Below are 15,448 nucleotides of genomic sequence, written 5' to 3' on the forward strand. Positions count from 1 at the left end.
CAATTTTATTTCGATATTGGACCTTTGGTGTTTTAAATTTTTTTTTAGATGAGAGAATGCTTTATATGAATTTTGAATTTTTTAGATGATAAGATTTTAGAAATACGCTTTTTTTTGCGCAAGAATTATACAGTATTCTCACTTTCCAAATAACAAAGGATTAGTAAAATAGTTATAATTGTCACATTCATCATTAAAAATTATATTTATTGCAAACGTACCTGATAACTCGAACACCCTAATAGCTTTCTTTAAAAGACCCGAATTAAATATTTGTATTTTAACTAAAATTCTAAATAAAAATTTATGTAATGATAATTATGAATAAAAATTATTTCAATGATATCTGTAAATTAATTATGATAATTTATGCTTGTATATACGTACATACATACTTAAATTATGTAATACGTTGTTAAAAATTACACTGTACCTTATTGTATAATAGATAAGAGCAACAAAAAATAAAATTATTACAAAAAATTTTTAAATTTATATAGATAAAATTTCTTTAAACTTTGTAGTTTCCAAATTAAAAACTTCTAATAATTTTGAGGAGCTTTGTATGCTTTAAAGAATTTTCTATTAAAAGAAAGTAAAACAAGCATTGGTTGTACAAAAGGGTAAATTTTAGAAATACTTTAGAAAAAACTATGCAATATGAAACTAAATTGTAATGTATTTTTCTATGTAAATTTTTTAATGTACATAATATGCACACATATATTTCTTGTAAAGCGGAACAAAATTTAATTGATATGTAGATTTTAGAAATAATTTGTAAAAAAATTTGAAATGAAATTCATTAGTTATTTAAAAATTGTTTTGGTCTTAATTTTGTTTATTTCAAACCAATTATAGCAATAATTTTTGCACATATTATAAATTTTAAATTTTCAAATTTTGAAATAAAAAAAAATTAATCTATATGTATGTAGTTAACTTTTAACACATTAATATGACATGTGCGTCGGTAATGCATGCATGTGGTTTCATAAAATTTACTCCATATTTTTAGCGCCTTGAACGTCACATTGATCATAAATGTAAAATTTTTTACCTTTGTTAATTAGCACGCATTAACTCAATTGCATAATCTTAATTTCAGTTTTAATAATACTATTAAAAGTACTAACGTGCAATTCTATAACATACGTACATATGAATTGGAGAAAATTTAAGTAAATTTATGTCAGAAACGTAAACTTCTAAACATAATTTTATTATTTCCAACAATAAAAGCTAATAAAATTGAGAAAATCGAAGTTTCAAATTACAAGATTAGAAAAAAAAATATTTTTGTTTTATGAAACATGATCCTAATACATATACATATGTACATCGACACACTTACATGTATGTATGACATGTATGTATAAGTTACAGGTAGCAGAATGTGACTAAGTCGACAAATCAATTCATTACTATTATTGTTTTTGAAACTTGCATTGTAACATAGGTAGTGCGAACTTCAATATATGACATAGGGAACCTTAAAATATAAAATTTATATAGCCATAAAAACTTGATATCTGTTAATATTCGGGAAATACTTAAAAACTTTCATATGTCATTAAAACTATTAGAGACAAAAACTTGGACTGTTTTATCAAAATTAAAGTAGGAAAAAATTAGCTTCTAGTAGAAAACTATAGATGTAAAAATTTTATAAATTTTATTTTTAAGGGTCCTTTCATAATATAAGTCATCATCGCAAGAAAATATTACAAAAATTTCCTGTACCGTTATACATTCATGACGTTACAGAGATCGATTTGTTCGCCTACAACCTTACATTACCGTCATATCAATTGACCTATCAATAGAGAAGAGATACATAATGCAAAGGCAATTCGTGAAACATTTGGACTCTTCCAATTTGTAATGTAAAAATTTGTGACAAAATAAACATTTTATTTTTGTTTACAGAAAAATTTAAGAAGTTAAAACTGAATTAATTTTATTTAATTGGAATTTTTTAAGTAGTTATAATAAGTTAAAATAAATATTTAAAAACATGAGTGCTTTATACAATATGTACATATATATGTATATGTAGAAGTAATATACATATGTATATGAAATATAAAACTATTTTAAGTAAAAAATAATAATGAAAAAGCAAACATTATAAAAGGGACGCACAAAGTTTACATACATACATATTTAATAGAATATGTATGGCCTAAGAGATGTCTAAATAATAATATTTTAACTGAAGTTAAAATTAAATATATTTAAAGCAAAAATTACATTTTATATTCCAAATCAAGATATAAAATTTTATGCTAAAAATTATGTATCTATGAGATGCAAGATACATCTGGGAAATTGCTTTGAAACCAACGTCGTAAAACACAAAATTCACCATAATGTTGTTAATTTAAAGTTGTCAAATGTTTTACATTTAACCACCACACTATGTTAAATTTGCCGTGACACACAATTTTGAACTCCCGGACGCGGTTTTAAAAAGAAGTATTTTTTTTAATTTTCACCTCAAAATTTTGTAATTTTGAAAAAAAAATTTAAATGGGAGAATGGTGAAAAAAAAATTTTTTCGCCATCAACTTCACCACAGTATGTGAAAAATTTGCAACACACACCATACAAACACCTAACTAAACTCTTGCGGTCAAATTTGAAACTTTCATGTGTTTTTTGTAATGAATTTTAAATTGAACATGAGTCAAATTTAAAACATGAGTGAGTTCATGAGTCGAAAGTTTTGTAGCAACCGTGGTATGAAATTTTTAAAAACTTATTAAATATTTTTTATGTAGTAGTTTGAGTATTCAAAAATTAAATTTTACAATTATAATTAATTAGATTATTTTATTTTTAATTGCAAAAACATGCTAGCATAAATATGAATAAATTTTATACGTATGCTGCTAGAACTTCAAACGAAAAATCAATCGCGCAATAAGCATACAGATATACATTGTATCTAGTAAAATTATTTAACAATATATATTAGTAGTTATAAAATATTAAAGCAATATTATATTTTAAGCCACAACTCATACTTTAAAATAAAATTATCAAAATAAAAGTAGCTATATGATTCGGAAAATAAATTATTGTTCAGTTTCAAAAATTTAAAAAGAATTGTTTGTTAAATAATTTTAAATCAAAAATCAGTAAATGTTTAATACGTACATATGTAGGTTTAACCAAGTTTAAAAATATTATACATTTATATACATCTTTTCACACATAAACATTCATTATTTAAAAGTAAACTGTTAATTATATTTTTTACACCTAAATAAAGAAATGCCTAACTTAAACCTAAAAAAAGGTAAAAAAAAAATACAGTAATAAAACCTCTTTACAAAGACAAAATTTCCATAAAAGTTTCTAAATTCAAAATATCAAAATATATTAATTGTTATTAGAGTCTTAAAAATTGAACACAAATAAATACAAAATATTGTAAACTAAACGTGCATTAATAATTCTTCTTGATAAACTTGCTCAAATAGTGTAGTTTAGCTAACAAATAAAAAATATTAATCATAATCAACTTCCAAGATTGTCAAGATCAACTTCCGTTAAATTATGATTTTCGGTTACATTATGTGCGCTTTTTAGGTACGTATTTGCAGTTTTGAAAATCTTTCCTTCGTTATTTTTAATTTATTTTTTTTGTTTAACTTACATACATACATAATATTACGTATGTATGTATATTTAATTTTGTTTTTCTTCTTGTTTTCATTTCGTTTGTAGACCAGTGAGCAATTAATATTTTAGGCAATAGATCGCTTCGATATAATTATGAGGAAAATGTAACCAAAATGAACATCGTTTTTTATCGTTTACAAAAAAAAAAACATTATTCAGGCGACTATAATAATATCTTTATATCTAGCAAGTCCCAAATCCGAAGTATTCCGATTTGGTGCCTTCGTTTCGTTTCTATTTTTCTTTTAAATTCGATTGATCGTGTCATACAACAGATTATAAATACTAAATCAAGGAACATCTTGAAAAAACAATGAAGCCAAATATTTCTAGTTGTCTCTTTGTTTGCTCCGAGCATTGTAAAAATCGTAACAGGAGCGTATAATACATATATAAAATATGTGCAATTTGTAAGAAGGATATGTTGAAAATTTTTTTTTAAGTAAAAACGAAAAAATATTTCAAAATTTTTTTTTAAATTTAGATATCTGTAAAAAAACCAAATTTAAACAAAACTCATTATTTTTTTTCTCTTTGAATAAAGTTATTTTATAAAAAGTGTACTTAAAGTATACTAAAAGTATTTTAATATCACAATATTTTATTACATTCGAAAATTAACATATTTTGTTAAAAAAATTCTTTATTATCAGTTTTGTTTGACAATTTGACTGAACAATATTAATAACATTATAAATTTTAATGACTCTAAAACAGTCTCTATAATCTCTTAAATTTTTCTTTTTTTAACACTTATTATTAAATATTTTATAATTTTTTATTTTTTTTATGTTAATTTCAGCGTGATAATGCTCGGAGCATGTAAAAAGGTGTAAGCTTGAAGGAAGCAAAGATGCTCCTTCCTTTTAGTATTTCTAAATTGTTACTGTCACTAGTCTTACTAATTTAATTGATTTACCTAATAATGGTACGGCAAAATTAATTGTCGTACCGTGCTGTTTACTAAACTATTCAGCCAGCTATTTCACAAATTACAATTAAGAGATACTAATTAATTACGTAATTATGGTATAGGTGATTCTATAATTTAATATTTTTCTAAATTTAAATTATCAAATTATTGCATGATCCCTTTGAAATCAGAAAATTTTTATCGAGCACGCAGATTTCCATCTCAGATTCTGATCGTAAAAAAGATCATGGATTTTTTTCTTTGACCGTTCTAAGGTACTCTTTAGATATATGTACGGCAGTATCTAAAATTTAATCGGACTCTAATGTAAACATTATTTCACGTCAGATTTTGCCCGACGGTAATTAAATAGTAGAACGTTCTCTATCACATCAGATTTACAGTCAAATTTTTTGAAAAGAAAATAACAATTTTTTTTTGGGACAACGATCGATTGACTTTTGTTGTAGCTATAATTTTCGTAACAAAATCGATAAATTCTGACGTTCAGTTTGAGCGTTGTCAGATAATTTCAATCTGATATTGTGAACAGTCATCAGAGTTGATCTCCAATTTAATCTTGGATTTTATCGTATATATAAACAGCACCTTAGATTTTGTCATGCATATACACAAACAGTACGTTATATTTTTATCTTGAAAGCTTTTCATTACTATTATTGACTTACCTCGGGCTGAACAATTGTAAACAAAATGCAGAAGACGTCGTATAAACACAGCTTACCATTAATATGAATTGGAATGATGGATAAAAAAAGTACGTTTTTTGTATGACGATAAACCTGTCTGAATGTAACAAAAACTGGTGTTTCAGGTTAATATTTTGAAATTTACAGCTCAAATTAGTCAATAAGTTGCAATTCAAACTCAAAATTAAAAGCAGAAAAACATTGTTTTAATCTTTTGTCTAACAAGAAAAATATCATAATTTCGAAATGTTACTTTGCCTTCGTTAAATGTACCTACATTACGGCTGACAGAAATACATTTTTTGTAATGTCAAGACCTACATCAAATACTTAAGCTAATGCAATAAAAAAAGTAGTTTCCACTGTTCAGACATTTATATTGTTGTTTTGTCAAAGCAGTTTTAGTTCTTTTTGATATATATTATAGTTAGTAGATAGTTATGTATTTCCAAATGACATTTTACTTCACAATGCTTACTTTTTATACGACCTAACAGAAATTACAAATGAAACTCAATATCCAATTTAAGAAAGTCTTGTTATTGATTTAAACTAACAAGTAATTGAGTGTTGAGTAAGAAGATAAAAAATACGCACTTATTTATCCTTAGGTAAGATTTTTTCTATATATAAAGAATTTATCTGTGTATGTATATTCGATTCAGGTTAATTATCATTTACAAAATCCTTTTTTGTGCTAAACATGTTAGCAATTAAAATTTTTGGTTCATCATGTCATCCGACAAAGTTGGTAAAGTTAGCCCGTAGCTCCAACCTAATAAAACAAGATATTAAAGTAGTTCTACTGCCAGTAACCATCCACCATCAAAACTATAAGCTTTGCAGCAATGATGGTACGAGCAATGACATAAAAAAGCAGGCTATTAATATCCAAACTTTAAAAAGCCAAGAGGTGATAAAAGATGTGCTGGACGAAAAACGGAGGAGTTTAAGTAAAAAAAAAGATGCCTTAGTTATGGACATAAAAAAGAAAAGGCGTGAAGTAAAAAAAAAAGTAGAAGAAGTAATAGAAAAGGAAAACATATTCACTATACCAAACGCATTAACTATAGGCAGAGCAATTTTGGCACCTTATCTGGGTCTTGTAATAATTGTGCAAGAGGACTATAAGCTTGCAATGGGTCTCTTAAGCATTGCTGCCCTTACCGATTTGGTATTCAAAAATAAATTTAAATTCTAGTAGCTTATGTTACAAAATTACATTTTTTTATAGCTCGATGGACAAATAGCTAGAAACTGGCCTCAACAAGCTAGTAAATTTGGTTCATTCTTAGATCCTTTGGCTGATAAACTTTTAATAGGCTCCTTAGCTATATCAATGGGATATTGCAATTTGTTACCAATATGGTTATCAGGCATTATGATAACTAGAGACATTATCTTAATTACTGCTGGCTTCATAATTCGATATATTAGCCTGCCTTCTCCCCGGACTTTATTGAGATATTTTGATGCAACACAAGTTACTGCGCAATTAGAGCCAACATTTATCAGTAAAGTAAATACTGTCGTGCAATTACTTACAATCGGATTTAGTTTAGGCGCTCCCATTTGGAATTATGCCGACCATATTAGCCTGCAAGGACTGTGGTATTTGACAGGCGCAACAACAGCAGCAGCAGCAATCAGCTACTTGACTAATAAAAACACATTTAAAATTTTGAAAAAATCCCAATCCTGAGTACATAAATGCTAAAGTTGAACAATTGAGAACGCTTTTTGAATTTTTTAAATTTCAGCTCAAAATTACAAATTCGTATAAAGATATTCGTTGTAAAGTTGTAGATACAAAAAACGATCTAAACAAATTTTTGGCAGTTCTGGATACCTCTACCTGGATACCTCTTATACATTTGCAAACCCAGAATGAATTTCCAGAAATAATGGCCAAAAAATTGGTAAAATATTCTATAAATAATAAAGCATCATGGTAAACTCAGTCGTTTAATTGAAAAAAAAAGACTAATTTAATTTTACGTTGCAACAATGTATTTTGGTGTTCTATACATCTCATACGCAAAAGTTTCTCTATGATTTGGATCATATTCTAATCCAATATAACCAACCTCCAAACTAAATGGACCATCACAACCGCCTTTTGCGCCAACTGAAAAACCAATATGCGTAACGCAGTTCAATGGTATGGCTCCTTGACGATCTTGAACTCTTCCTTTAGAAGCCAAGAAAAACTTCGAAAATGGTATCTGAAATTTGAAATTTCAATTGTACTCCTGTAATAACAAAAATAGAAACAAATGCATTGGTAATTTTTACTTTAGAAATTTGCCAATGTGGGCCACCTCTGGTATATAGCACATAATGATAAATATCATTCCAAAGCAAATCAAAATATCCTTCAGTGTGAAGGTTAATCAAGTAATTTCTACCATCTCCTCTAACTTTTAGCACCAGTGTATTATACTGCGTCCAGTCATATGTTACTTCTCTTTTAAAAGAACGCTCAAGAGGTAATAAATAACTTATTATTCATTTTCACTTGAAAAAAATGCAAATAAAAATGCAAATTTTTAATTACCATCACTCTAATTGTTCTTATGTTAGCGTATCCCGTACGTTTTATTTTGCCATCTTTAAGAAACTGCGAGTCCAAATAACCGTAAAAATGCCCTGCTCCAGCTGAATTCCGTTCTAAGGTTGCAGAGCTCTTACCTTCATTATGATCTTTATCAGTCGTAACCACCCATTTATCAATGTCTTGTTGGTCGTTAAATTGAAAAGCAACGTCCACTTCCCCTAAAATTCAAAAAAGTAAAAATTCGAAATATTTAAAATTTTGAGTTGTTAAAGCACCTGGTCTATAAACCAAGACTGGGTCGCCCTCAAACTTTTCTCTCACTTCCTTTTTCCAAAGTGAAATTTCATTTTTTAACTCCTTGAAGCCATCAATTATCTGTTTCTTTTTTGATGGAAATTTAATTGGCTTTTGATAGCCACTTTTTTTATTGCTTTCCCAGAACGTTGTACGAATAAGATTCAGATTAAAGTTTTTCAAATTTTGACTAGCAAATAAATCATTTGGACCCACTTTTAAGATTGTATTAAATGTGCAAATGCTAAATTTAGAAGCTGAACAACATAACATCTCCTTCAAATTTAATGTATTAATTCAAAAATAAAATTAAAACCTAAACATATCACTAATTCCAATTATTGCCTTGTGTCTGGTTCTTGAATTTTGGTAATTGATAAAACAAAAATATTTTTTGACATAATTATGTATTAATCTAATAATTTACAAAGTCAGTTGTATAACATTTATAATTGAACAAATGTGGTCATCAGAGAGAAATTCGTGAAAAAAATCTTGTTTACATAATGTACTAATTTAATCTAGACTGACAGTACACAAAATATTTTTCGCACAAACTTGACAAACGGCTGAGTTCCCATTTTTAGTTTCCCCTGGCAAACTTTCCCGCTGAAAGCAATTTTTCCTCTTAAAAAATGCTACAATTTTATAGTGACATTTTTTTCGTCAATATTTATATTTTTTTCATGGCTCTTGAGTAAATGTTTTGTGAAAATCAAAATCTAAATAAAAAAAACTGAATTGAAATTAATATACTAAAATAATTCAAAAGTAAAATATTTGAAAAAGTTAAATATTTAGAATAGAATTAATGCGCTATGTATGTATGTATATAGATTAACAAAAATTTTCTTTACATAAATTATATTATAATAAGTACATAGGAACAAAGTTTTTTAATATTACTTAAATTATTTGGAGCTTAAAAAATTAAAACCTTCAACAGACAGTTTAAAGGAAAATGTTAATAGAATAAAATTCAAAATATTAATAGCTTAAATTCGCAGTTACGAAAATATTTATCAACCAAAGTTTTCTGGTTCTCATTTTGAAGAAAGGATTCTATTCCAACAATATTTCCAAATTTGAATCCGTTAGACACGTGAGCTTGATTTATTTTAAAAGTAATCATAACACCATGATCTGGAAAATCATAAATATTTTCAAATAAAGTTAATTGTAAATATTACTTGATGGTAAAACTTTTTTGTTTTACTAAAAAAATTAAATTCTAAACAAGAAAACAATTTATTTTACAAATATTAATAAATTTGTAAAATGAATTCTTGAAAATGCTATTCCAATAAAATAAGAAAGATTCAACTTTTCATAGCTAAAAGTTTAAAAAAAATTGATCTTGTCCTAACGGTGAGAATCATAAATTTTGCGCAACACTTTTTTTTTGACAGACAACACAAACAAGCCAAAACAAATGAAAATTAAAAAACTTTTTTGTAACAGTTCGTATAATAATATTCGATAGTGGGTAAATGTTGATTCCCCATCACTAATGCTGACAAATGTAACTAGAGCCAATGTCAATTCAGATGACACAAATAATTATTATTATATACATAATAATTATATTGAATTAGTATAGTATATATAAAGCAAACATTTTAATCTGATCTGAACATGTTTTTTGGAAACTCCAATATTATAACGTTATAATATTAATTATTATGTAATATTAGTTGCTCTATTCTAATTTTAAATTTTTGAATTAAACTCTGAAAGGAAATTGGTATGTATGTAGTTGGTATGTATGTAGATTTAAGGGCCAATTATGAGTTTCTATTTGTTTCTATTTGTTTAGTACCAAAATATTTCAATTGTAGATTATGGCGACTGCAAGGAACAAATTTTAAAACATAGGTTTACGTTCTTAAATTTTGAAAATGAAATATTTCGATTTATTACGAATTCATAATCGGCCCTTTAATTATGTAAAGGTAAATGTTTATTCTATATTACAAAAAATCTGTTTTTCAAAACTTTTTTTTTATTAAACGTACTAGTTAGTGATTCTAAAGTTAACGGTTCAAATTTTACCCAAATGACCGGAAATTTGGAAAAGGTTAGTATTAAATTTATAAATACATACTATTTTTAAACAAAAATGTTCAACGAAAAATACAAGATTTTAGTGCATTGACAATCCTTTAGCGTAGGTAGTAATTATTTCATATCTCGTTGCTCCCAAAGTTTCCTTTATAAATTTAAAGTTTGTTTCAAAAGAATTTATAATTCAAGGTAAAGCACTATATGTATGTATGTATATATAATGTACATGCTATGTACCTTATCTAAATATGTTTATTCCACAATAATTTACTTAGAAATTTTAATTTGATTTTATAGCACTTACCGGAATTGGGTGAAAAGGAATTAATTTGGGCAATACAATTATACCTGTTTTCCATGCTTATTAATCATCAATCATAAGAAAGTAATATCAATATTAAAATATTTTATTTTAATAATGTGAACGTATATAATGTACCTATTTATTTGGATTTATAATTAAATTATTTTAAGGCTAAGTTGAAAAACCTGTTACTTTAGATAAAGTTGAAACAAAATCTACTTGTTTATACCACTCAACAGTGTTGTTTTACTTGAAACAGATTATAATTAATATAACAAATTGTAGTGAAAGTATAAATGCATAATATTTATACATTGTGTCTCGTTAAAAAGTGCACTACTATATACCATTGTATATTCCCTCATGAGTAGACAAAACTTACTACACTACAGCACTACAGAATCAGAGTTACAGGGACTTAAAATTAATTTCAACTGATATTTTTACTTTTTGAAATGTTAAGTTTACTGTGCAAGACATGCGATTATTAAATATGATTTGGAAACCTCAGAATAAGGGCTTTCTTTTGAATATCTACATTATTTACATTCTGTTCAGATTTCGAAATCACATGTCTTTAAAATTCGAAAAATTTGAAATTTTAAAAAAAGTTAATTTTCTATGTGACGTAACTTCTAAACGTAACCTGTTGAGCTGTGAACATGATCTCCATACAAAAGTTTTGTCTACTCATTTGTCTATACAATGGCACATAGCAGAGCACGTTGAGAGGAGACACCCTTTTATATGTAAATCAAATTTACAAAAATAATTAATGATTTTTTAAGTATAAACGACGATCAAGCACAAAATATACATACATATATGTGTGTATGTAAAGTTTCGTTAAAGTAGGATCGGTAAACTCGCTACAATGTACTACTTTGTTTTCAAGATTCTAAAATAGATATTTTCAAAATGGAAATTTTGAAAAAAAATTGAAAACTTAAATTTGCTTTACGTTGTCAACCATATCTCATCAGGTAACGAGTATTCAATATGTTGATTTTTTTATACTGAGGCGAGAAATATTACATAAAAGACGAACAGCCAGCATAAACATTCAGAAAGAACACGACACTATGTAAGCAAGTATGATTTAAAGCAGATATCTGTAAAAATTAAGTAGAAAATACAAAATAATTGCAAGACCATAATAATTATATTTGACTGCTGAAACCTAAGTTGTTGCTTATTAGTGGGAAGCAACATCCAATGCAGCCAGAATCAAAAATAAATGCATAAAGCCAGTGTGAAAATTAATAAGACTTCAAAAAACAAAAAAAAACTTTATACAAACTTTAAAGGTTTTTATCATGGTATTGTTGAATTTATCATTAGGTCGATACATACATAAATTAAGTACAATTTTTCTATAAGTGTACTTAATGTATGTATGTCGATATTTGAAAAATTAGTGAATGAATAAGGTTACCTTTTAGATTTATGCAAAAACTTGACATAACAAAAACATTCTGTCAGACGTGCAAGACCATAAAAAAAATTGAAAGACGATTGTAATGGACGATTTAAAAAATACAAATAAGGTATTACAAAAAAGTAGATGTTCAAATATAATTAAAATGTGTGTACACATGTACATTTAAAAGATATTTGGTGAGCCGCAATTAAACAAAGTTTATGAGTTACTGGCCAAGTGAGTCTAGTATAACAACTACAAAACATTATTGCAAAGAACGAGTTTTCTTTTAGCTATTCAGTTATTTTCCTGGTCTTTTTTCTTATTTATTTACATATGCATACATAAGTATGTATTTATGTATTTTCATGTTTTGCTGTTATGTGTAAGAAAATATAAAGTTTAGTTGAACGTAATCTACCATTTTGACTGGTTGGCATAATGGTTATTGTTAAAGTAATTTGAAATTCATATGTAGTTACATATATCAAATTTTAAAATCAAAAACTAATTTTCATATTATTAGTGAAAATCTATCCACATATTATAAAAAACAACACTAATAAATAACTTAACAAATTTTTCACGTTTTTCTAGCCCTCAGAAATAGCTTTGTATGACCGAAGTTTGCTGTTACATTTAGATTTCCGCAAGTCTCCTGCAGTATTCAAGCCTTTTATATCAGCTGCAGATCCAGGTGAGAAGTGGCTACTAGTAAGGCCGCTGCAAGATGGTGACTACGAACGAGGATTTTTGCAGTTACTTTCTCAGTTAACTTCAGTTGGTGATATTAACAAATCAAAATTTCTTAGTAAGTTTTGTTTCTTATTTATAATTTTTTTTTTGGGATTCCAAAAAAGTATGTAATTAAATATGCAAAAAGTAAAATTATTTCGTTCGAATATGTGTAGGTAGTTAATACATATGTACATACATACATACATATATATCTAAAATATGTGAAGCGAAAACAATGTTGTGTCCCTTTTGGTCTTCAGAAAAAAAATATCGTGTGCTTTCATACTCGTATATACATGCATATGTACATATTAGCTAAAAATTTAAATTTTTTTAAATTTTGAAAAATTTACAGTCACTACGTTATTTTTGAGAGATATAAAATACATTTTTATGTGAAACATAAATGAATATATTTTTAGGGAGAAATTGTGTAAACCGATTTCATACCATGCCCTTTATAACAAATTTTGAATATACATAAATTGCCACGTGCATATTTGAACAAAGTAAAAAAAAGAGTTGTGATAAGATTTACTGACTTGCCATTTTATTTCCTATTTAATTATAATTTCCGCTTTAATTGTAATTAAACTATTATCTTCTGTTATCTAAATATTCTTTATTTGTTTTTATATTTTTAGATAAATTTGCTCAAATGCGAGCGAATGGAGATTATTATGTGACGGTGATTGAAGATACAAGAATAAATCGAATTATTGGAGCGGCATCTCTAATAATTGAACATAAATTTATCCACGATTGCGGTATTGTAAGTGCATACATAATTGATATTTGTTTTTAACTAAATTTTTTATTTTTAAATAATCTACAGCGTGGTCGATTAGAAGACGTCGTAGTAAATGACACTTATCGTGGAAAACAATTAGGAAAATTGTAAGTGTGGTCTTTAGATTCAATTTATTTTAAACTTTTGGTTGTTGAAATGGGTTTAAAAATATTGATATGTTTTGTTTTTTTATTCATGTGCTAAAGAATTGTAGTTACTGTGACTCTATTGGCACAGCACCTTGGATGTTATAAAATGACTTTGGACTGCAAAGACAAGTTAATACCGTTTTACAATTCACTTGGTTATGCATGTGAGCCTGGGAACTCAAATTCGATGACCATAAGATATGATGATACAGGAAAAGTTCAGTTGAATCGGACAACCAGCAGCGAACAGATATCATGACAATTAGCCATCAGCCCTGTCAAATCAAAATTATAAAACTGAAAAACAAACGCAACATTTTTAATATTAAAACCAAATTCCAAAATCAAGAGACTAAATTACCATCAATTAACTACATGATTTTTGTATCCAAGAATCATTGAAATTTAATTGGAAATATTATGTATCTACATACATGATTGCTTCCATTTTTTTTTGGCGTTTCCAATAACCCAAGTTTTGCCATTTGGTTTTTTTTTTTCAATTTTATTTTTGATTGAATCAAAGTGATCGTATAAGAAAAATATCACTTAAATGATTATAATTGACAGAGCTGATACATTTATCATTGGCGCCTTTGATTTGACTTAATTTTCAAAACACACTAGATGAATATTTTTTTAATATTATTTAGAATATGTATTACAATATTTAAGATTTCCATATGGATTTTTACATACATATTTGAGTTTATTTTCAGTCATTATTTAGAAATATGTAAATTAAAGTTACTTGTTATTTGTGTTTAAATCAAAATTTATTATGGTTTCATGTCCTTTTATCAGTGATCCCATTATTAGAAAATATAAATTCAGGAACAAAGTAACTGTCCCTTCTATAAATAAACATTTCTACTTATGTACTTAAGATTTCTAAAAAAATGTAATTCAAATTTATAAGTTTATAAATATGTAATAATTTCAATATTAAACATTATAATTTTAAAAATAAACAATTACTTATTAGTTATTACAATTTAAAATCATAAAAATTTTAAAAAAGTATTTCAAGTAAAATAAAAAACCTAATTTTTTAATAATTATTGGTGATTGGATACTTATTCGAAATTCAAATTAATGACAAAATCAATTAAACTTATGTAGATAAATTCAATTATTACATAGTATTTAATTTCAATTTATATATACATACATACATACATATATAGGTAAATTTAATAGTATATCTATATACATATATAGATATTTTTGTATATAAATTACATTTACATTTATTATTTACGCATGTAAATAAGTTGTACTAAGAAGTAAATATGTAATAAATAAATATGCACTATATATTTTGTATATAATTTAACTGAACTTTTTACAAATTAATACAACAAAATTCTAAATTTTTTCTTATACTCATGTTATTTTTGAAAAACTACATTATAAAAAAAAATAATTGTACAATGCTACGCCTCCACAAAAATTTAACAAATATCAGATACATAAATAAAAACATACTTATATGCATATGTACAACAATATTTATTCATATTCAATATTATTATATTTATGCATATTCAATATTATTTATTAAATTTTAACATTTCTATCATATCTCGTGCAGAACTGATAAGAACAAGTAGGTGATTTTCGTTTATTCAGTAAAACTTTGGTCTTCATATAACATAAAATATTCAAAGGAACTCAGCTGCGAAGGAATTTTTTAAGTTCTTTTAAAACTACTGCAAAAATATTATAAATTAAAAAAGAGCATAATAGAAAAATGTTGAAGAAAATTGAGGTATTATCGAGTATGTTACAAATCTGCAAAAGTTAAATATTCAGTTTC

At 26.1% G+C, this 15,448-nt stretch overlaps 3 protein-coding genes across 8 annotated transcripts; 2 read left to right on the plus strand and 1 right to left on the minus strand.

Annotated features, from left to right (window-relative positions):
• Nucleotides 1–5,692: 5,692 nt before the first annotated feature.
• Nucleotides 5,693–7,211, plus strand: LOC129611788 (probable cardiolipin synthase (CMP-forming)). Of its 2 annotated transcripts, XM_055525098.1 has the most exons (3): nt 5,693–6,487; nt 6,548–7,015; nt 7,074–7,211. In XM_055525098.1, exons 1-2 carry the CDS (start codon nt 6,017–6,019, stop codon nt 7,013–7,015), a joined length of 939 nt encoding a protein of 312 aa, XP_055381073.1. In that variant the 5' UTR covers nt 5,693–6,016; the 3' UTR covers nt 7,074–7,211. The 2 variants fall into 2 exon arrangements, with proteins under 2 accessions (XP_055381073.1, XP_055381072.1); XM_055525097.1 differs by lacking the exon at nt 7,074–7,211 and having other exon boundaries at nt 6,548–7,056.
• An 81-nt stretch (nt 7,212–7,292) lies between these two features.
• On the minus strand, nt 7,293–8,661 carry LOC129611789 (complex I intermediate-associated protein 30, mitochondrial). The gene is made up of 4 exons (XM_055525100.1): nt 8,146–8,661; nt 7,871–8,088; nt 7,609–7,794; nt 7,293–7,538 (listed from the first exon to the last, which is right to left on the minus strand). Exons 1-4 carry the CDS (start codon nt 8,435–8,437, stop codon nt 7,308–7,310), a joined length of 927 nt encoding a protein of 308 aa, XP_055381075.1. The 5' UTR covers nt 8,438–8,661; the 3' UTR covers nt 7,293–7,307.
• Nucleotides 8,662–9,775: 1,114 nt separating this feature from the next.
• LOC129611698 (probable glucosamine 6-phosphate N-acetyltransferase) lies at nt 9,776–14,878 on the plus strand. Of its 5 annotated transcripts, none has more exons than XM_055524969.1 (6): nt 9,776–9,908; nt 10,003–10,116; nt 12,550–12,763; nt 13,335–13,462; nt 13,526–13,587; nt 13,687–14,878. In XM_055524969.1, the coding sequence occupies exons 2-6, from the start codon at nt 10,063–10,065 to the stop codon at nt 13,886–13,888; spliced, it is 660 nt and encodes a 219-aa protein (XP_055380944.1). In that variant the 5' UTR covers nt 9,776–9,908; nt 10,003–10,062; the 3' UTR covers nt 13,889–14,878. The 5 variants fall into 5 exon arrangements, with proteins under 5 accessions (XP_055380944.1, XP_055380947.1, XP_055380946.1 ...); XM_055524972.1 differs by lacking the exon at nt 10,003–10,116 and adding an exon at nt 10,183–10,241 and having other exon boundaries at nt 9,790–9,908; nt 13,687–14,877; XM_055524971.1 differs by lacking the exon at nt 9,776–9,908 and adding an exon at nt 10,183–10,241 and having other exon boundaries at nt 13,687–14,877.
• The last annotated feature ends 570 nt before the right edge of the window (nt 14,879–15,448 follow it).

The sequence above is a fragment of the Condylostylus longicornis genome, unplaced genomic scaffold (genome assembly GCF_029603195.1).
Source record: "Condylostylus longicornis isolate FDR11 unplaced genomic scaffold, ASM2960319v2 ptg000055l, whole genome shotgun sequence".
In the NCBI taxonomy this organism is placed as follows: domain Eukaryota; kingdom Metazoa; phylum Arthropoda; class Insecta; order Diptera; family Dolichopodidae; genus Condylostylus; species Condylostylus longicornis.